Raw genomic sequence first — 22,866 nt, 5'->3', positions numbered from 1 at the left:
CAAACTGTTCCTGGATGGTTGGGAGAAGTTGCTCTCGGAGGATGTGTTGGTACCATTCTTTATTCATGGCTGTGTTCTTCGGCAACAGTGAGCCCACTCCCTTGGCTGAGAAGCAACACCACACATGAATGGTCTCATGATGCTTTACTGTTGGCATGACACAGGACTGATGGTAGCGCGCACCTTGTCTTCTCCGGGACAAGCTTTTTTCCGGATGCCTCAAACAATCCGAAAGGGGATATATCAGAGAAAAGGACTTCACCCCAGTCCTCAGCAGTCCAATCCCTCTACCTTTTGCAGAATATCAGTCTGTCCCTGATGTTTTTCCTGTAGAGAAGTGGCTTCTTTGCTGCCCTTCTTGACAGCAGGCCATCCTCCAAAATTCTTCACCTCACTGTGCGTGCACTCAACACTTGCCTGCTGCTATATTCCTGAGCAAGCTCTTTACTGGTGGTGCCCCGATCCCACAGCTGAATCAACTTTAGGAGACGGTCCTGGTGCTTGCTGGACTTTCTTGGGCGCCCTGAAGCCTTCTTCACAACAATGCAATGATACGTCTCTATTGGACTAACCCGATATGACGGCTTGTTAGACAATGATTCGTCCCTATTGGACTAACCCGATATGACGGCTTATTAGACAATGATACGTCCCTATTGGACTAACCCGATATGACGGCTTGTTAGATAATGATACGTCCCTATTGGACTAACCCGATATGACGGCTTGTTAGATAATGATACGTCCCTATTGGACTAACCCGATATGACGGCTTGTTAGATAATGATACGTCCCTATTGGACTAACCCGATATGACGGCTTGTTAGATAATGATACGTCCCTATTGGACTAACCCGATATGAAAGCTTGTTAGATAATGATACGTCCCTATTGGACTAACCCAATATGACGGCTGGTTAGATAATGATACGTCCCTATTGGACTAACTCGATATGACGGCTTGATAGATAATGATACGTCCCTATTGGACTAACCCGATATGAAAGCTTGTTAGACAATGATACGTCCCTATTGGACTAACCCGATATGATGGCTTGTTAGATAATGATACGTCCCTATTGGACTAACCCGATATGACGGCTTGTTAGACAATAAAAGGGGGGGAGAAAGAGCGGGAGATGAAGAGACAAAATAATTCAACTATCGTACATTCAGTTGAACAATACGCTCATTGTAAATATGGATATTTCTACAAAATAAATTACCCTCTTTTTTTGTTGTGCTATCGAGTATCATTTTGGCATTGAGTATTGTGAGACTAAACCTGGTATTACCTAGTCCAATTCTGGTATCGCGACAGCACTATTGTAATGTGAGAGTGTGTTTTTGTATCTGACCTGTATCAGTATGGTACTCGCGTGTGTGTGTGTTAGCTACCTGTAGCAGTGAGGTGCTGTTCTCGCGGGGCAGTCCTCTGTGTGTGTCCAATCTAGCCCCTTGGAGGAGAAACAGGGCTCTGGTGTCTGGGTCTCCCCACACCTCAGCCTCCTGTAGACCCTCCTTCAACAGCTTGGTGGCCTCCACACTGCTGTCCATACCTACGCACACACACACACACACACACACACACACACACACACACACACACACACACACACACACACACACACACACACACACACACACACACACACACACACACACACACACACACACACACACACACACACACACACACACACACACACACAGGATAGTGTAAGATACGCACATACCTAAATGTAACCTGTCCCGCCTTTTTAAAGATACATATAAGCATTCGGAATGTTCAGACCCCAGACTTTTCCCACATTTTGTTACGTCATTTCCCCCCCTCATCAACCTTTACACAATACCCCATAATAACAAAGCAAAAACTGGTTTGTAGAAATGTTTGCAAATGTATAAAAATACAAAACTGAATGTATTCAGACCCTTTACTCAGTACTTTGTTGAAGCACCTTTGGTAGCGATTACAGCCTTGAGTCTTCTTGGGTATGACGCTACAAGCTTGACACACCTGTATTTGGGGAGTTTCTCCCATTCTCCGCTGTTGATCCTCTCAAGCTCTGTCAGGTTGGATGAGGAGTGTCGCTACACCACCATGCTTCACTGTAGGGATGGTGCCAAGTTTCCTCCAGAAGTGACGCTTGCCATTCAGGCCAAAGAGTTCACACTTGGTTTCATCAGACCAGAGAAAATTGTTCCTCATGGTCTGAGTCCTTTAGGGACCTTTTGGCAAACACCAAGTGGGTTGTCATGTGCCTTTTACTGAGGAGTGGCTTCCATCTGGTCACTCTACCATAAAGGCCTGATTGGTGAAGTGCTGCAGTGTTGGTTGACCTTCTGGAAGGTTCTCCACAGAGGAACATGGCTTCTTGGTCACCTATCTGATCAAAGCCCTTCTCCCCAATTGCTCAGTTTGGCCCGGCGGCCAGCTCTACGAAGAGTCTTGGTGGTTCCAAACTTCTTCCATTTAAGAATGATGGATGCCACTGTGTTCTTGTGGACCTTCAATGCTGCATAAATGTTTTGGTACCCTTCCCCAGATCTGTGCCTCGGCACAATCCTGTCTCTGAGCTCTACGGACAATTCCTTTGACCTCATGGCTTGGTTTTTGCGCTGCACTGTCAACTGTGGGACCTTATATAGACAGGTGTGCGCCTTTCTAAATCATGTCCAATCAATTAAATTTATCAAGTTGTAGAAACATCTCAAGGATGAGCAATGGAAGGATGCACCTGAGCTCAATTTCTAGACTCATAGCAAATGGTCTGAATACTTATGTAAATATGTTTTTTATATTTTTAATGTAAACATTCGTTTTTGCTTTGTCATTATGGGGTATTGTGTAAAGGTTAATGAGGGGGAAACATTATGTAATCCATTTTAGAAAAAAAGCTCTAATGTAACAAAATGTGAAAAAGGTGAAGGGGTCTGAATTACTTTCCGAATGCATTGTATTTAGGGGGAAATGTACCATACACATACAGAGCAACAATAGAATAAAATAAAGAGTTGGAGTGTAAGTCGATATGAGGTGCAGGGCGTGATATTCACTTTTTTAGCCACTTGTCCTTTGGACAAGTAGGACTGATTTTTTACTTGCTTAAAAGCTCAAGTCAATTGTCCCACCCAAAAAAATGGTCAAACACCATGGGCCAAAAAGGTGTTGTATGATGCAAGAAACTACTTCACAAAATAGCGTTCATTATTATCACTGGTATTGACAATGGAAGGCTGCTGGTCCCTGGTACCATGTAATATATCTCCTGCCGTTGTGGCCCTGAGAAAGACACTCCCCACAAAGTAAAATACTGCAGTAATAGGTTACTGTATCAAACACGTGTGGTCATCAACTCTCCATCTGAAGAGTTACTGGGTGTCCAGGCTTTTAACCCAACCCTGCTCAAACACACCAGTCAGCTTATCAAGGTGCTGTTGAGCAGCTCATTTTTTACAATGTGGTGTGTTTGAGCAGGACTGGAGCAAAAGCCTGCACACCCAGTAGCTCTCCTGGAGGATGGTTGGCCACCCTGCAACATTACAATTACAACCAAATACTTTTGTTTTTATAAAATAATTCCCTCATTCAATGAATCAGGGATTAAATGGCCACAGTGGGCGAGGTAGCTAACTAAGATATTGATCTATTTGTAAGGCTAAAATATTAAGTGTTCAGGGGAGATGATGACAGCATAGGAGTTTGGCTACTTCTCAATTAGGCTATTCTAAAAATATTATTTTAACTTTGTTAGAATTACATGGCCAGTATTGAATAGAGGAGAATCCTAGACAATTTTGAGCACTTGAGAGACGGTTTTAAAACCGGAGTATGCAGCATTGGCTTCATCAACTGTGCAACCATATCAACTGTGTGTTGGCCATTTGCGGTTGTACTTCAACACCCGTATCAACTGTGTGTTGGCCATTTTCGGTTGTACTTCAACACCTGTATCAACTGTGGGTTGGCTATTTGCGGTTGTACATGTGTGCCGGTGGAAAGTAATCAGACATGACAATGGCATTAATACATGCTACACGCTAAATAGTTAACCTGCCAAACTACACAATATGTTTTGAATTGGCTAGGCTATATCATTATTTTACCTACTGCACAATGTCTCTCGCTCTCTCCTCTGACAACACCCACTGGCACACATGCAGGTGATGTACACCATGACTTTTCCAGGATTGTCATTGCTGATCACAAATGTGCTATAACTGGACAAATAACTCAATAACTAGCAATGAATATCAACAAATGTGCACAAGCAGCTAAGCTGGCTTTGATCTCAAAACTAATCTCACGACTGCATGATTGAAAGACCGCTTGTGCCTGTCAATGTATGCCCACAATAATTAACACATCACATCCGGCGGACACTTTGATCCAATTCTGATCGGTGTATCCTAATTATTTGATATTGCGATTTTTTCGTGATTTTTTTCACTTGTCCATTTGGACAACTTAAATCTATAATCTGCTTGTTCGCCTTTTTTAAAATATATATATTTTTTAACTTGCCCTGTGTAAGAGGACAAGCGTTAATATCAACACATACAAACAAGTACCTGGGTAGATGGCAGTGCCAGGGATGTGTGCGACCAGACTGCGTACCACAGCCAGTCTACAGCGGAGCCACAGAGCCCGTTCCATCCTCTCTCTGGCCTCTACTACCTGGGGACAGTCACCTGGCTGTGGACTGGGGGCATGGTGCTCAGCCTCCCTCATACCGCCCTGGGGAGGGTATTCACACACACACACACACACACACACACACACACACACACACACACACACACACACACACACACACACACACACACACACACACACACACACACACACACACACACACACACACACACACACACACACACACACACACACACACACACACACACACAGCTACCTCTAGGTCTTGGCTGGGTCTGAGTGGCAGGGGGAATATGAGGAACCAAATTTCCCAAATGGTTCCTTTTTGAGTCATGACATAAACCAAAATAAAATTACTTTATTTTTGTTAGTCAAAAGACAATTCTGAAAACTCTAGCTATGCAAAAAGCATTTTGTGGTACAGTTAAGAGAGGTAATTACAAGGTGATTGTAGGTACCTGTTCACTCTTAGGTCTGGACTGTCTTCTGAGGGAGGAGGAGAGGGGTCTGTGGACAGGAGAGGGGCTTCCCCTCAGAGTGATGGGAGAGTTCTGTAGCAGACTCATAGCAGACACTGCCATGTCAGCACTGCAAATAATAAACAGACTTTTGATAGATGGGTGGATGGATGTAGGAATGTATGGATGAATACAAACACATTTATACACAGGATACAGTCCTTTACCTCACCTGTAAGCGGTTTTGCCTTGCTGCAGGTAGAGGTTAGACAGTAGCAGGTAGGTGTCTATAGCCAGCTCCAGTTCCTCAGGGTCAGAGTGGAGCTGAGAGGAAAGACAGAGCTGCAGCTGGGGGCTCAGGAGACGACACACCTCTCTTAGCAGTAATGCCTACAGGAGAGGAGAGAGGTTAAGAAAATGCCAGTTATACTTTAGCATTTTAACAGATGCTCTTTTCCACAGTGATTTCAGGCTGAATCAATCAGATATGCCATTCTTAAGAGTAAACATTTAAACATGACTTTAAAAAACATGACTAGTGCATGGTTTGGTGGATGTCACCTAATGTAGAGTGCAAAATGTTCTAAAACTGTGAAAAGGAAAAATCCAAGAAGGCAGAGATGCAAATATATACTCAAATGAATTCATCTTCGGAAGAATACAAAAAAGGTGAAAGTGCTAAACAAATGTCACCGAATGACTTTCTATTTCACCTAATGTACACTCTACAGAGAGACACACACCTTGAATTTGCTGAGGGTGAGCTTGTCTTTCTGGGGGTCAATGTGCAGTCCTTTGGGCTCCCTGGTCTTCCTGGTAGGGGAGCCACTGTGTGATTTGTCACTGTCACTATCCCTCTCTCCGGGGGGAGAGTTAGGGATACCTGGGGTACTGGATGTCCTCCTCACAACACTGCAACGCACCGCCCCATCTGAGATATCTGGAGAATATCAACAAACACTATTATACAGTCCTACTGTGCATCACCCTGCCATAGCTGTTCAGAATTGTTAGTCAAAAGTCTTGAATCTCCTTCATGTCCCTGACTAGCAGTGGGATGTGAACAAGATAGACACAAACAAACATTAGGGGGGAAATGTCCACAAGTTCATTCAAATGAAAATATACTGATGAAAGAGTTAAGTGGAATGATTTTCTGAACTCTTGATTTATCAGTATTGTATTGTGTCATTTATTTGTATATACACTGAACAAAAATATAAACTCAACATGTAAAGTGTTGGTAACATGTTTCATGAGCTGAACTAAAAGGTCCCCGAAATTTTCCACCCAAACAAAAAGCTAATTTCTCAGGTTTGTGCACAAATTTGTTTAATCCCTGTTAGTGAGCAGTTCTCCTTTGCTAAGATAATCCATCCACCTGACAGGTGTGGCATATCAAGAAGCTGATTAAACAGCATGATCATTACACAGGTGCACCTTGTGCTGGGGACAATAAAAGGCCACACTAAAATGTGCACACAACAATGCAACAGATGTCTCAAGTTTTGAGGTAGTGTGCAATTGGCATGCTGACTGCAGGAATGGCCACCAGAGCTGTTGCCAGAGAATTTAATGTTAATTTCTCTACCATGTTTTAGAGAATTTGGCTGTTCGTCCAACCGGCCTCACAACCGCAGACCACGTGTAACCACGCCAGCCCAGGACCTCCTCATCCGGCTTCTTCACCTGCGGGATCATCTGAGACCAGCCACCTGGACAGCTGATGAAACTGGCACACTGGAGAAGTGTGCTCTCGACAGATTAATCTCAGTTTCAACTGTATCGGGCAGATAACGTGTATGGCGTTGTGTGGGCGAGCGGTTTGCTGATGTTAACTTTGTGAAAAGAGTGCCCTATGGTGGCGGTGGGGTTATGGTATAAGCAGGCATAAACTACGGACAACGAACATAATTGTATTTTATCGATGGCAATTTGAATGCACAGAGATACCGTGATGAGATCCTGATGCCCATGGTCGTGCCATTCATCTGCCGCCCTCACTTCATGTTTCAGCATGAAATCCAGAGAGTAATTAAATAATTTAAATTGTCTGATTTCCTTCTACGAACTGTAACTCAGTAAAATCTTAGAAATTGTTGCAATTATATTTCTGTTCACTGTATATAGATAGGTATAGTGTAATTGTTGTTTATTGATGTGTTCATGCAGGGCTAATCTTCAAGAGACTGTGGTCTTAGCATACTTCACTCCCTGCTTAAACGAAGGTTAAAAAAGAAATCTGGAGGAAAAAACATCTGTTAGAGTACTATATTGTTACCTTGAGGTTCAGGCAGGGAGTGTATGGTGGAGCTGAGGGCCAGTATGAGCTGTACTCTGGCCAGGGTGAGACGCCTGCTCAGTCTGGAGCCATACAGAACACTGGCCTCTGTGCCCAGGCGACGGTTCACTAAGTCCTCTAGGGCCTGAACATAGGATACAGATAAACAAATGTGAGAGCAAAATTGCAAGATTATGTTATAATGCTGTAATTGCATCAAATTGTTGTTTTATGCAACAGAACAAGGGGTTGTTAGAACGCTCATCTGTGTGTGTTCTACTAAGGATGGGCCTCTGGAAGATTTACCATGTCTTTGGGTGATACCGCATTCCAGAGCATGAGTTAATGTTTCTGTTCTATATGGTACCAGGGAGACATGACTCCAGGGCCAGACCCTGGTCTGTACAATGAAAGATAACTGTTTTTACAGCAGATACTGCCTGCTGTGAATTATAAGTATCTTTCACACAAATCTTAACCTTGTGACCCATTCTATATATCTGTTGTGTGTCATGTAGACTGAAGGAGGATGGACTTTACTATACAATTCTGTGGCTCAAACCAGCTGGTTGAGTTCTCAGTGATCACCTCCAGCGGTGATTACCGACCAGCTCCATTACTGCAGTAATTACATAATAAAGTTTGATGGTTTTGAAGAAATCTAACGAGTCTCTCCTTTTGATTACAATAATGCCACCACACAATCAAACATACACTAGTCAGATACACACACACACACACCATCATCAGATACATACAGTACAATAAGATACTCACTAAAATCAGATACATACACTACCATCAGGGGTTAAATTTGGCCGGGTCCCGCCGGGGCTGAGACGCGGCTCCGATGATCCAAATGAGAGCCATGCGGAGCAGAGACCCGGTACCTTTGATTTTGCGAATTTTGAATTATCCAATGAAAGATTGTTTTCCACATTTACTTTTCCTAAGCCAACAATATGAGAAAGTAACAGCAACCCCATAGTAGAATAGTTTATCTATTCAATTGGCCAGCTTGTCGCATTCTGTGCGAGAAAATAATATCCCGCACAGGGAAAGAAACATGCATGCCCAGTCATTGTACAGCATTCTTAATGCAATCGTGGTGAAACACACATTTTGAAATCCGTTTTGATGGCCACTGTCAAAAGAGGAGGATCACAGGGCTTTCAATTGTTAAATCTCAAAATGTGTGAACTGCATCATTTTAGAACCAGAGTGTTTAGCAGCGGCATGGTTTATTTGCGTCAGTGCTGACCATTGGCGAGACTGGGGCTAAATATGCCATGGGTCAGGTGTAACAGGTAGGCCTTCATTACATTCACAGTCCACAATCATTGGCTGAGTGCCAGTGGACTGTTTTTTGCAGATACAAAAATATGTAATGGGGTGTAATGGTTCACCAAACCCACGGTTCGGTACGTATTGCAGTTTTGGGGCCACCGTTCGATTCAGTTTCAATACAGCAGGAAAATGAAATGCCAACAGTTACTGTAGTTATTTTTGGTTTATTTAAGAAAATACAAAGTGTTGGTATTCCTGAATCCAATACAAGGTAAGTCATATAATGCCTGATGAGAGGATAAAAAAACAAAACAGGAATACCAACACTATTTTCTTACATTAAAACACATGATTACTCATCAACAACACAAAAATTAAGTGCAATATGCATTTGAAATAAATTTGTAAACATGGCTCAGACATTGTATCGGCCTATCCTGTAATGTTTTCTTACAAAGAGAAAAAGATGTGGACTTGTGTGACTCTCATAAAGAGGGCGGGTCTGTAACACGGTACTTCTCATCTCCCACTCCGGGGTAATGTGATGGGCTGTCACTAAGTAGCTCTCTGTAGCCCTGGAGGTCCATCCATCTGTAGTGAGCGCAACACAGGTTGCATTGGCTAATTCATTGACAACTTCAGATTTAGCTTGCTTATATAGGCCGAGTACTACCTGTTTGCTGTAATGGGTGGGAGAACCAAACTATTTCTGTATGGAGATTTGTTTTGTGCACAGAGACATTGTTATGCTGAAACAGGAAAGGGCCTTCCTCAAACTTTCGCCACAAAGTTGGAAGTACAGAATCGTCTAGAATGTCATTGTAGGCAGCAGCGTTAAGATTTCCCTGCAACTAAGGGGCCTAGCCCGAACCATTAAAAACAGCACCATTATTCCTCCTCCACCAAACTTTACAGTTGGCATTATGCATTTGCTAAGGTAGCGCTCTCCTGTTATCTGCCAAACCGAGATTAGTCCGTCGGACGATTCATCACTCCAAAGAATGCATTTCCACCAACACTCCTTCCGTGGCCTCCAACTGCTCTTAAATGCTAGTAAAACCAAATGCATGCTTTTCAACCGATCGCTGCCTGCACCCGCATGCCCGACTAGCATCACCGCCCTGGATGGTTCCGACCTTGAATATGTGGACATCTATAAGTACCTAGGTGTCTGGCTAGACTGCAAACTCTCCTTCCAGACTCATATCAAACATCTCCAATCGAAAATCAAATCAAGAGTCGGCTTTCTATTCCGCAACAAAGCCTCCTTCACTCACGCCGCCAAGCTTACCCTAGTAAAACTAACTATCCTACCGATCCTCGACTTCGGCGATGTCATCTACAAAATGGCTTCCAACACTCTACTCAGCAAACTGGATGCAGTCTATCACAGTGCCATCCGTTTTGTCACTAAAGCACCTTATACCACCCACCACTGCGACTTGTATGCTCTAGTCGGCTGGCCCTCGCTACATATTCGTCGCCAGACCCACTGGCTCCAGGTCATCTACAAGTCCATGCTAGGTAAAGCTCCGCCTTATCTCAGTTCACTGGTCACGATGGCAACACCCATCCGTAGCACACGCTCCAGCAGGTGTATCTCACTGATCATCCCTAAAGCCAACACCTCATTTGGCCGCCTTTCGTTCCAGTACTCTGCTGCCTGTGACTGGAACGAACTGCAAAAATCGCTGAAGCTGGAGACTTTTATCTCCCTCACCAACTTCAAACATCAGCTATCTGAGCAGCTAACCGATCGCTGCAGCTGTACATAGTCTATTGGTAAATAGCCCACCCATTTTCACCTACCTCATCCCCATACTGTTTTTAGTTATTTACTTTTCTGCTCTTTTACACACCAATATCTCTACCTGTACATGACCATCTGATCATTTATCACTCCAGTGTTAATCTGCAAAATTGTAATTATTCGCCTACCTCCTCATGCCTTCTGCACACATTGTATATAGACTCCCCCTTTTTTTCTACTGTGTTATTGACTTGTTAATTGTTTACTCCATGTGTAACTCTGTGTTGTCTGCTCACACTGCTATGCTTTATCTTGGCCAGGTCGCAGTTGCAAATGAGAACTTGTTCTCAACTAGCCTACCAGGTTAAATAAAGGTGAAAAAAAAGAAAGAAAAAAAACTTCAACTATGACAGACGAAATGGGAAGGAAAAAAATCCAGAAAATCACATTGTAGGAATTTTAATGAATTTATTTGCAAATTATGGTGGAAAATAAGTATTTGGTCACCTACGAACAAGCAAGATTTCTGGCTCTCACAGACCTGTAACTTCTTCTTTAAAGAGGGTCCTCTGTCCTCCACTTGTTACCTGTATTAATGGCACCTGTTTGAACTTGTTATCAGTACAAAAGACACCTGTCCACAACCTCAAACAGTCACACTCCAAACTCCACTATGGCCAAGACCAAAGAGCTGTCAAAGGACACCAGAAACAAAATTGTAGACCTGCACCAGGCTGGGAAAACTGAATCTGCAATAGGTAAGCAGCTTGGTTTGAAGAAATCAACTGTGGGAGCAATTATTAGGAAATGGAAGACATACAAGACCACTGATAATCTCCCTCGATCTGGGGCTCCACGCAAGATCTCACCCCGTGGGTTCAAAATGATCACAAGAACGGTGAGCAAAAATCCCAGAACCACACGGGGGGACCTAGTGAATGACCTGCAGAGAGCTGGGACCAAAGTAACAAAGCCTACCATCAATAACACACTACGCCGCCAGGGACTCAAATCCTGCAGTGCCAGACGTGTCCCCCTGCTTAAGCCAGTACATGTCCAGGCCCGTCTGAAGTTTGCTAGAGAGCATTTGGATGATCCAGAAGAAGATTGGGAGAATGTCATATAGTCAGATGAAACCAAAATATAACTTTTTGGTAAAAACTCAACTCGTCGTGTTTGGAGGACAAAGAATGCTAAGTTGCATCCAATGAACACCACACCTACTGTGAAGCATGGGGTTGGAAACATCATGCTTTGGGGCTGTTTTTCTGCAAAGGGACCACGACGACTGATCCGTGTAAAGGAAAGAATGAATGGGGCCATTTATCGTGAGATTTTGAGTGAAAACCTCCTTCCATCAGCAAGGGCATTGAAGATGAAACGTGGCTGGGTCTTTCAGCATGACAATGATCCCAAACACACCGCCCGGGCAACGAAGGAGTGGCTTCGTAAGAAGCATTTCAAGGTCCTGGAGTGGCCTAGCCAGTCTCCAGATCTCAACCCCATAGAACATCTTTGGAGGGAGTTGAAAGTCTGTGTTGCCCAGCAACAGCCCCAAAACATCACTGCTCTAGAGGAGATCTGCATGGAGGAAGGGCCAAAATATCAGCAACAGTGTGTGAAAACCTTGTGAAGACTTACAGAAAACGTTTGACCTCTATCATTGCCAACAAAGGGTATATAACAAAGTATTGAGATAAACTTTTGATATTGACCAAATACTTATTTTCCACCATAATTTGCAAATAAATTCATTAAAAATCCTACAATGTGATTTTCTGGATTGTATTTCCTCATTTTGTCTGTCATAGTTGAAGTGTACCTATGATGACAATTACAGGCCTCTCTCATCTTTTTAAGTGGGAGAACTTGCACAATTGGTGGCTGACTAAATACTATTTTGCCCCATTGCATTAGTTCCAGGCCTAGACTACTTATGAATCCATGGCAAAAATGCCCTGGATGCAATCAAGAAACACTGTAAAGCGTCACAGAAGTCCCCAGATCGTCTTTTGCCAAGCCATCCACTCCAGCTCCTGGTCTGACGAAAGCTAGCTCACAAAACGACTGGAGCCTCTATCCAACACAGGCATCCAGTAAATCCAACAGACCACCCTTTTTAACTATACTTTTTTGTAAAGTAAGTAAAAGTGTGTCTGTTCAAAATAAATGTTATCTTCAAATATAAAAAATAAAGTTTAAATTCGACACCAACGATAAAAAAATTGTCCCACACTTGACAGTGCATTTCAGAGCAAAACCAAGCCATGAGGTCGATGGAATTGTTCGACCCGAATCACCCGTGCAGACTCCCATACCCCCACAAACCCCAAGTCCCTGGATTGGCCCAAAATGTAAAAAGCCTTATGATTGGCTAATCTAGCCAGGTCACCAAGCTTACATGCACAGTTCACATGCACAGGAGAGAAAAATAAATAATTAACATTACAGAATTCAACCAACTGTAAATTCGCAAATAAAATAAAAACCCAAGTATTTGCCATGCAAAAACAACAGACTCAACATCAAACTGAATTGAACCATTGTCCTTCTAATACATGTGTGAACCTATAACAGTCTAAACCCTGTCTAACTGGGGGACTCCTACTAAGCAATATTGAACTGTTTTAAAAGGTCATACCAAGGATCATTTAGATACTTGATTTAGAATTTTAAGACTCCTTGAAGTATAAAAAAATATATACAAAATGTATTTGATTAAAAAAAAGAAGTGCCTTACTGCTAACATATTCACACACAGAAGTTATCAGATTTGCTGTACCGCCTTCAGACGAGTCCCAAGACGCTTGTGGGGGTCAACAAGCCAAACGGAAAACACCATCGTGAGAGACTCATCGTCCAATAAGGGTCATTGTTTGTAGGCCAAACCATTCGGAAGCTACAGACAAATATGTGAGAAGACAGATTTTTGGGATGCCTCATGGTCTGACAAACACCGCTCTAACTCTGTCACCTTTCAGCCCAGATGCGGATGTGCGACATTGGCGGATATCTCTAGCTTAAACTGACATATTTTTATGGGGATTTGTTATATTATGCTAATTAGATTAACACAGGGGGCACGGACATCGACTCTAGGGGTTTTTAACAGGATATTACTATACTACACACTACCATCAGATATACTCACTACCATTAGATACACTACGGTCACACACAGTACAGGACACAGATACAGTCACACACGCTGTTACAGCCATACAATGAAAACTGTTACAAAACATAATTTTTTAAAAGTGTTATTACAACCATATATACCTGTATGTTTGCAGAGTCCATGAGAGACTTGTTGGTGAAGAACTTTCTGATTGTCTGCAGATCAATAAAATCAATCATATACAAACTCTGTTCAAAGAATATGCTGTATTAACTGTGTGAGAATGTGTGTGTGTGTCAGTAGTACCGCATGTTTCTCTATGCCGCTGTAACATCCGTGGGGCAGTGGGATCTCCTCTCCCTGAGTCATCTGGGATGTCTCCTTCATGGCCTGACAGTACTGACCCAGCTCTGTCAGCACCTTCACCTGCGCACAGTAGAAATACACATATCCTAATGGGCCCACACACACATACACTGTACATACAGTGGAATTACATGCAACTGAGATATTCATACCAACCTTCAGTATCCTTCCTTTAATGGTGAGGTGTGGGTCTCGGCACACAGTCCCCACAAAATGCAGGTAGAGAGCAAGCATAGGCAGGGCCTGTAACAGCAGAACACAGAGGCATTGAAACCAATAGCTAACTTTCTTGAGACGCCTACGAAACTCCCTGGTCAGATGCTTGGTCAATTCAAAATGAAAAAGAAGAATACATTGCCAGTCATGCTTTATTGGACTTTGACCAAAAAGTAGTGCACTAAATAGGAAATATGGCACCATTTCAGATGCAGTCTGCGTATGTACTGTGAGATGGTGTCCTGAGGTGTAGAGCCAGTGGCAGAGGAAGGCCAGGCTGGACACAGTGGTTCCCAGGTGTCCTCGGTCAGGTTCAGAGAACAGGTCCAGACCAGGAACCAGCTCCTCTCCTACAGTATAGGATGAGTACTGCAGGTCACTCTGAGGGTGGGGCAGGGAGGCCCGCAGGAGACACTGGTGGAAGAGACACACACAGGACATGATTAACTACACAGGTGGTCACCCTGGTCCAGGAGACACCCAGGGTGAGCAGGCGTTTGTTCCAAGCACTAATCTAATTCAACTAATCATGGTATTACGTTTATTAGATTAACAAGATGTGCTAGTACAAACACAACATGTCAAACACAGACAATACCTTGAAAAGCTGGGCAGATAGGAGGCAGCATTTTGTGCGCTGACTGATATTGGAGGTCAAGGCATACCTGTTGGCCAAAACACAATGAGGTCAGTGGCATCACTACAATACATTTGTGAAAGTGACTTTATCAACGGATTATTTATTGTTTCAGTGAACATACAGTGCATTCGGAAAGTATTCAGACTTGACTTTTTCCACATTTTGTTAAGTTACAGCCTCATTCTAAAATGGATTAGATCTACACACAATACCACATTATGACAAAGATAAAACAGTTAAACAAGTATTCAGACCCTTTACTCAGTGCTTTGCTGAAGCACATTTGGCAGCGATTACAGCCTCGAGTCTTCTTGGATATGACGCTAGAAGCTTGGTACTAGAGGTCGACCGATTATGATTTTTCAATGCAGATAACGATTATTGGAGGACCAAAAAAAGCCGATACCGATTAATCGGCCGATTTATATGTTTATTTATTTACTTATTTATTTGTAATAATGACAATTACAACAATACTGAATGAACACTTTTATTTGAACTTAATATAATACATCAATAAAATCAATTTAGCCTCAAATAAATAATGAAACATGTTCAATTTGGTTTAAATAATGCAAAAACAAAGTGTTGGAGAAGAAAGTAAAAGTGCATTATGTGCCATGTAAAAAAGCTAACGTTTATGTTCCTTGCTCAGAACATGAGAACATATGAAAGCTGGTGTTTCCTTTTAACATGAGTCTTCAATATTCCGAGGTAAAATGTTTTAGGTTGAGGTTATTATAGGAATTATAGGACTATTTCTCTCTATACCATTTGTATTTCACATACCTTTGACTATTGGATGTTCTTATAGGCACTATAGTATTGCCAGTGTAACAGTATAGCTTCCGTCCCTCTCCTCGCCCCAAACCAGGGACACATCGACAACTGCCACCCTCGAAGCATCGTTACCCATCGCTCCACAAAAGCCACGGCCCTAGCAGAGCAAGGGGAACAACTACTTCAAGGTCTCAGAGCGAGTGACATCACCGATTGAAACGCTATTAGCGCGCACCCCGCTAACTAGCTAGCCATTTCACATCGGTTACACCAGCCTAATCTCGGGAGTTGATAGGCTTGAAATCATAAGCAGCTCAATGCTTGAAGCACAGCGAAGAGCTGCTGGCAAATGCAGGAAAGTGCTGTTTGAATGAATGCTTACGAGCCTGCTGCTGCCTACCCCCGCTTAGTCAGACTGCTCTATCAAATCATATAATTAATTATAACATAATAACACACATAAATACAAGCCGTAGGTCATTAATATGGTCAAATCTGGAAACTATCATTTCGATTAAAAAACATTTATTCTTTCAGTGAAATATGGAACAGCTACGTTTTTTATCTAACGGATGGCATCCATAAGTCTAACTATTGCTGTTACATTGCACAACCTTCAATGTTATGTCATAATTATGTAAGTCGCTCTGGATAAGAGCGTCTGCTAAATGACTTAAATGTAATGTAAATGTACAATTCTGACAAATTAATTACGGTCTTTGTTATGGTCGTCACACAGTTCGCAACGAGCCAGGCGGCCCAAACTGCTGCACATACCCTGACTCTGCTTGCACAGAATGCAAGAGAAGTGACACAATTTCCCTAGTTAAAAGAAATTCATGTTAGCAGGCAATATTAACTAAATATGCAGGTTTAAAAATATATACTTGTGTATTGATTTTAAGAAAGGCATTGATGTTTATGGTTAGGTACACATTGGTGCAACGACAGTGCTTTTTTCGCGAATGCGCTTGTTAAATCACCCGTTTGGCGAAGTAGGCTATGATTCAATGATAAATTAACAGGCACCACATCGATTATATGCAAAGCAGGACAAGCTAGATAAACTAGTAATATTATCAACCATGTGTAGGTAACTAGTGATTATGTTAAGATTGATAGTTTTTTCTAAGATCAGTTTAATGCAAGCTAGAAACTTACCTTGGCTTCTTGCTGCACTCGCGTAACAGGTAGTCAGCCTGCCACACAGTCTCCTCGTGGAGTGCAATGTAATCGGCCACAATCGGTATCCAAAATGTGGAAAAAGTCAAGTGGTCTGAATACTTTCCGAATGCACTGTATACTGTATGCTTGTGTTAGCTACCAGAGAATATATTTATGCAGCAGTAGTTTATGTGTCGGGGGGCTAGGGTCAGTCTGTTATATCTGGAGTATTTCTCCTGTCTTATCCGGTGTCCTGTGTGAATTTAAGTATGCTCTCTCTAATTCTTTCTTTCTTTCTCTCGGAGGACCTGAGCGCTAGGACCATGCCGCAGGATGACATGATGGCATGATGACTCCTTGCTGTCCCCAGTCCACCTGGCCGTGCTGCTGCTCCTATTTCAACTGTTCTGCCTGCGGCTATGGAACCCTGACCTGTTCTCCGGATGTGCTACCTGTCCCAGACCTGCAGTTTTCAACTCTCTAGAGACAGCAGGAGCGGTAGAGGTGCTGACGTTGCACCCTCGACAACTACTGTGATTATTATTATTTGACCCGGCTGTTCATCTATGAACGTTTGAACATCTTGGCCATTATAATCTACATCCGGCACAGCCAGAAGAGGACTCGCCACCCCTCCTGGTTCCTCTCTAGGTTTCTTCCTAGGTTCTGGCCTTTCGAGTGCTTCTTCACCTGCATTTCTTGCTGTTTGGCTTTTTTAATATTTTTTTAATTATTTTTTTTAGGGGCATTGCTAACAATTTAATAATGCTACAGAACTGACAGTATACAAGCATAATGTTTATGAACAGAATACAACATGGCGCATTAACTGGGATAACATTCCCTATCATGGGAGACTAAAAAAGCCACGCCTCAAATAAGCCACTCTTGCAATCTTCTGATAGGCTGACACTGCTACAGTAGTTTCCACTTTTAAAAAATGACAAATTCACAGCAACTTCTGACAATAAGTTCAATTAAGGTTCTGGAAAATGTGCAATATCCTCTTTACAGCGCAGCTCATTACTGACTTATTTTCTTGCAAAATTTGCAGAACAGGGTCAAAGGAGTTGCTCAACTTGCATTGGCATAAACATCAAACATTTCAACTGCTCCAACACTTCCACTGATGGTTGGCACAAAAACACATATGGTTAAACACACCCCCAAATATGCTAATAAGCCCTAACCAGCACATTGCCCCAGCTGTATTCTAAAGCACGGTGTTGATTGTGCCTTATATTCTAGAAAAAATCTTCCATACCTACAAGGTACTGAACTGTACCCTGTGAGTTTATATGTGTAGCTGTGAAGTGTACCTTTGACCTTTGAAAAACAGGTTTTGTCTATACATGAAGACACTTCCTTCTTGGCTTGCGACTTTCATTGTCAATGATATAATATTGCCAACTCAAACTGGTTGAGAACGATTGATTTCTAATGCTCTACTATGAAGTTGTTTAATTCAAATAATTAATGAGAACTGAAAATATGCTGTTGTTTTATATCAGGGTTCCCCAACTAGCAGGCTGCAGGCCAAATATGGCCCGCGAGTGGTTTTATTGGCCCACCAAGTTTTCTGAGCCCCCCCAAAAATAATTGTGTAATTTTTATTGTTGGACATAATAGACTGTAGAACACCGGATAATCAGCTTCAAGTGAATTTAATTTAATACATTTGTTCCCAAGTATTCCCATGCATAATAGATAGACACATGCTCGTATACAAATGTAAGGAAGGTTTGAAATTATTGTGTTTTAGTCAAACATATATGTTTGGGCTTCTTGTGGTCAATTTGCAGTCTACAAATATTTTCTTTTTTTTCTTTTTTTTTCCTTATTACCTGTTTCAAATATTTTTATTAAACACACACAAGAATGGTGTATAGGTATACATGACAGGTATACAATTCTTATCTAAACATAAAAGAGCATACAGGAACAACAAGACCCAGAGTTCTGGGTGCAGAACAAATAATTACAAAACACGACATACAAAACAAGGACACGTAGAAAGAAAGAGGGAAGATGTCCCCCCTATCCCCCATCCCCTATTCCCCCCTCCCAACTGCTCGGGTGGTAGGGCCAGCACGCGCTGCCCAAAGGTAGATTAAAATTTTACCATTGAGAGTGCGTTAATAAGTACAAATTCACAGCGCCGACTCGTCCAAGTAGGAGAGGAAAGGCTGCCAGATTTGATCAAATGTTGATAATTTATTGTTCAGAATATATCTAATTCTTTCTAAGTGTACAGTGTTTGCCAATTCACTGAGCCATAATTTGGTAGAGGGCGCTTCCCTCCTTTTCCAAAACAACAAGATTAGTTTTTTTGCCGAGATGAGACCATACGAAATTAGTTGTTTTTGGGGGTTGGTTAATCTGTTTAGGGACTCAGATACTCCCAGGATTATCAGAAGCGGGTCTGGATCTATTGAAGTCTCCAAAACTTCAGAGAGGATCCTAAAAATTCCACACCAATAACCATGCAAGCTAGAGCATAGGGCAAAGCAGTGGAGTAGTGTACCCTGCGTAGCCTGACATTTATCACATGTAGGGGATGTGTCAGGAAATATCCTATGCAGTTTAGTTTTGGAATAGTGTAATCTGTGTAATACCTTGAATTGTATGAGACGATGTCTGGAATTAATGGAGCATGTGTGGATATACTCCAAGCTCTCTTCCCAGTCTGCCACTGAGATGTCAGTCCCTAGTTCTTCCTCCCATTTTGCCTTGATGGCATCAGTAGAAGGTGTGCTAACAGATTGAAAAGCATCATATAGACGCGATATCAGTTTATCTGAGGTGGGGCATATTTTTATGCATCCGTCAAACATGGAAGGTTTAGCATTCCCAAATGTTGGGAGGTGTTTTCTACCGTAGTCTCTAATTTGTAGGTATCTGAAAAAATTACTTCTGGGAAGATTATAAGTTTCCCTCAGCAGCTCAAAGGAAGCAAAGGTCCCTTCTATGTATAAATCCCCTATGGTGCTTATCCCCAACTCTCCCCATCGCTCAAAAGTGTTATCAAGGTTAGAAGGGGCAAAGGAGGGATTCCTGGAGACAGGGAGCATGAATGACATTGGTCTGAGCTCAAAGTGGACTTTAATTTGCTTCCAGATTCGGACTGTGCTATGTATTATAGGATTGTTACAATAAAGTGACATCTCCAGATTGACAAGCGACAAAATCACAGCGCCAATAGAGAAGGGGTGACACTCCTGCCGCTCCATACTAAGCCAGCTGTATGCCGGGAGTACGTCATCCAACAGAAACGTAACAATGCGGAGGTTAGCGGCCCAGTAATAAAATATCAAATTTGGGAGAGACAATCCTCCTTCCATCTTGGATTTACAGAGGTGTTTTTTACCTATCCTGTGTGTTTTATAATCCCAGATGAAAGGATTGATAATTGAGTTCAGTTGTTTATGAAAGGATTTAGGTATGAATACTGGGATGTTCTGATATAGGTAGAGCAGTTGTGGGAGGAAGACCATTTTAATGGCATTAATTCTTCCGAGCAGAGAAATTGGGAGAGTTCTCCAAAATAGTATGTTTGCTTTGAGTTTTTGTATCAGAGAGGGGAAATTCTCTTTAAATAGTAAGGAGTATTGTTTGGTAACTACAATTCCTAGGTAGGTACATTTTTCTGAAGATAACTTAAATGGGAGATGTTCTAGCCAGGAGGTATTTTGCGACCGTATGGGCATTAATTCACTCTTGTTCCAATTTATTCTGTATCCCGAGAAGGTACCAAACAAATTGATCACATCAAGAATAGCTGGGATACTAGCCTGGGGTTCTGTTACATAGAGGAGGATGTCATCTGCGTATAGGGAGATCTTATTTAGAGTATCTTTAGTATTATAGCCGTGTATTGCTGCATGAGATCTAATCGTCTGAGCGAGCGGTTCGATAATTAGGGCGAAGAGCATAGGCGACAGCGCACAACCCTGCCTTGTCCCCTGTTGAGGTTAAATCGGGCGACAATGATTGGTTAGTGAGTATTCTGGCACAGGGGTTCCTATATAAAAGCTGGATCCAATTTATGAACCTATCTCCAATATTAAATTTCTGTAGGACCTTGAATAGATAGGGCCACTCAACTTGGTCAAAGGCCTTTTCGGCGTCAAGAGATATGAAAGCAAGGTCCACGTTGGGTAACCTCTGAGAATACATAATATTGAAGAGGCGCCTGAGATTGAAGAATGAGTTTCTGTTAGGAATAAAGCCGGTCTGATCCGAATGGACCAATTTGCCAATTAAAGTGCTAAGCCTGTTAGCCAGAGTTTTTGCTAAAATCTTTTGGTCTGTATTAAGGAGAGATATTGGTCTGTATGACCCTACCTCTTCTGGATCTTTACCCTTCTTATGTATAACTGTAATGAATGCTTCGTCCAAAGTAGAAGGGAGAGCTCCATCCTCATTGGCCTGAATCAACATTTTGTGTAGATAGGGGGAGAGCATGTTGCTGAATGTTTTATAGAATTCACCAGGGTATCTGTCATGTTTTGTCATTGATTATCATGTCTTGTCTCTGTGCTTCCCTTCTATTCGTTTCCCTCTGCTGGTCTTATTAGGTTCTTTCCCTCTTTCTATCCCTCTCTCTCCCCCTCCCTCTCTCTCTCTCTATCGTTCTGTTCCTGCTCCCAGCTGTTCCTCATTCTCCTAACTACCTCATTTACTCTTTTCACACCTGTCCCCTATTTTGCCCTCTGATTAGAGTCCCTATTTCTCCCTCTGTTTTCCGCTTCTGTCCTTGTCGGATCCTTGCTTGATGTTCGCTGTTCTGTGTCCTTGTTCCGCCCTGTCGTGTTTTACCTTCTTCAGATGCTGCGTGTGAGCAGGTGTCAATGTCAGCTACGGCCGGTGCCTTCCCGAAGCGACCTGCAGTCTGTGGTCGCGTCTCCAGTCATTCCTCTCTACTGACGAGTGGATTTCAGTTTTCCTGTTTTTACATTTACCTAGATAATATCCAGGATTATCGCTTTTGTTTAAAACTGGAATAAAGACTCTGTTTCCGTTAAGTCGCTTTTGGGTCCTCATTCACCAGCATAACAGAAGGATCCGACCAAGAATGGACCCAGCGACTACAGATTCTCGCAACACTGCCGTCGAGATCCAGGGAGCAATGCTCGGCAGACACGAGCAGGAATTGTCTGCTGCTCGTCATGCCGTTGAGACCCTGGCCGCTCAGGTTTCCGACCTCTCAGGACAGTTTCAGAGTCTTCGTCTCGTGCCACCAGCTACTTCCTGGTCTTCCGAGTCTCCGGAACCTAGGGTTAATAACCCACCATGTTACTCTGGGCAGCCCACTGAGTGCCGCTCCTTTCTCACCCAGTGTGATATTGTGTTCTCTCTCCAACCCAACACATACTCAAGAGAGAGAGCTCGGATCGCTTACGTCATTTCACTCCTTACTGGTCGGGCTCGGGAGTGGGGCACAGCTATCTGGGAGGCAAGGGCTGAGTGTTCTAACAATTATCTGAACTTTAAAGAGGAGATGATACGGGTTTTTGATCGTTCAGTTTTTGGTAAGGAGGCTTCCAGGGCCCTGGCTTCTCTAAGTCAAGGTGATCGATCCATAACGGATTACTCTATAGAGTTTCGCACTCTTGCTGCCTCCAGTGACTGGAACGAGCCGGCGTTGCTCGCTCGTTTTCTGGAGGGACTCCACGCTGAGGTTAAAGATGAGATTCTCTCCCGGGAGGTTCCTTCCAGCGTGGACTCTTTGATTGCACTCGCCATCCGCATAGAACGACGGGTAGATCTTCGTCACCGAGCTCGTGGAAGAGAGCTCGCGTTAACGGTGTTCCCCCTCTCCGCATCTCAACCATCTCCTCCCTCCGGCTCAGAGACTGAGCCCATGCAGCTGGGAGGTATTCGCATCTCGACTAAGGAGAGGGAACGGAGGATCACCAACCGCCTTTGCCTCTATCGCGGTTCTGCTGGACATTTTGTCATTTCATGTCCAGTAAAAGCCAGAGCTCATCAGTAAGCGGAGGGCTACTGGTGAGCGCTACTACTCAGGTCTCTCCATCAAGATCCTGTACTACTTTGTCGGTCCATCTACGCTGGACCGGTTCGGCTGCTTCCTGCAGTGCCTTGATAGACTCTGGGGATGAGGGTTGTTTTATGGACGAAGCATG

At 42.9% G+C, this 22,866-nt stretch overlaps 1 protein-coding gene across 4 annotated transcripts in view; it reads right to left on the bottom strand.

Moving 5' to 3' along the window:
• The window catches only part of cfap54 (cilia and flagella associated protein 54), a 149,453-nt gene that overhangs the window by 25,216 nt on the left and 101,371 nt on the right, over positions 1-22,866 (bottom strand). For 3 of the 4 annotated variants that reach the window (XM_046297739.1, XM_046297741.1, XM_046297742.1), the window contains 11 exons: positions 14,735-14,801; positions 14,338-14,550; positions 14,077-14,163; positions 13,861-13,980; positions 13,716-13,769; positions 7,400-7,544; positions 5,862-6,058; positions 5,351-5,508; positions 5,119-5,248; positions 4,576-4,741; positions 1,399-1,559 (listed from right to left, as the gene is read on the bottom strand). In XM_046297739.1, coding sequence (XP_046153695.1) covers positions 1,399-1,559; positions 4,576-4,741; positions 5,119-5,248; positions 5,351-5,508; positions 5,862-6,058; positions 7,400-7,544; positions 13,716-13,769; positions 13,861-13,980; positions 14,077-14,163; positions 14,338-14,550; positions 14,735-14,801 — 1,498 coding nt within the window. The remainder of the gene's footprint in view (positions 1-1,398; positions 1,560-4,575; positions 4,742-5,118; positions 5,249-5,350; positions 5,509-5,861; positions 6,059-7,399; positions 7,545-13,715; positions 13,770-13,860; positions 13,981-14,076; positions 14,164-14,337; positions 14,551-14,734; positions 14,802-22,866) is intronic. The other variant, XM_046297740.1, reaches the window with a different exon arrangement.

This window comes from Oncorhynchus gorbuscha, linkage group LG14 (genome assembly GCF_021184085.1).
Source record: "Oncorhynchus gorbuscha isolate QuinsamMale2020 ecotype Even-year linkage group LG14, OgorEven_v1.0, whole genome shotgun sequence".
NCBI lineage: Eukaryota > Metazoa > Chordata > Actinopteri > Salmoniformes > Salmonidae > Oncorhynchus > Oncorhynchus gorbuscha.
Note: the sequence above shows the minus strand (reverse complement) of the source record. Positions and strands in the feature narration are given on the sequence as shown.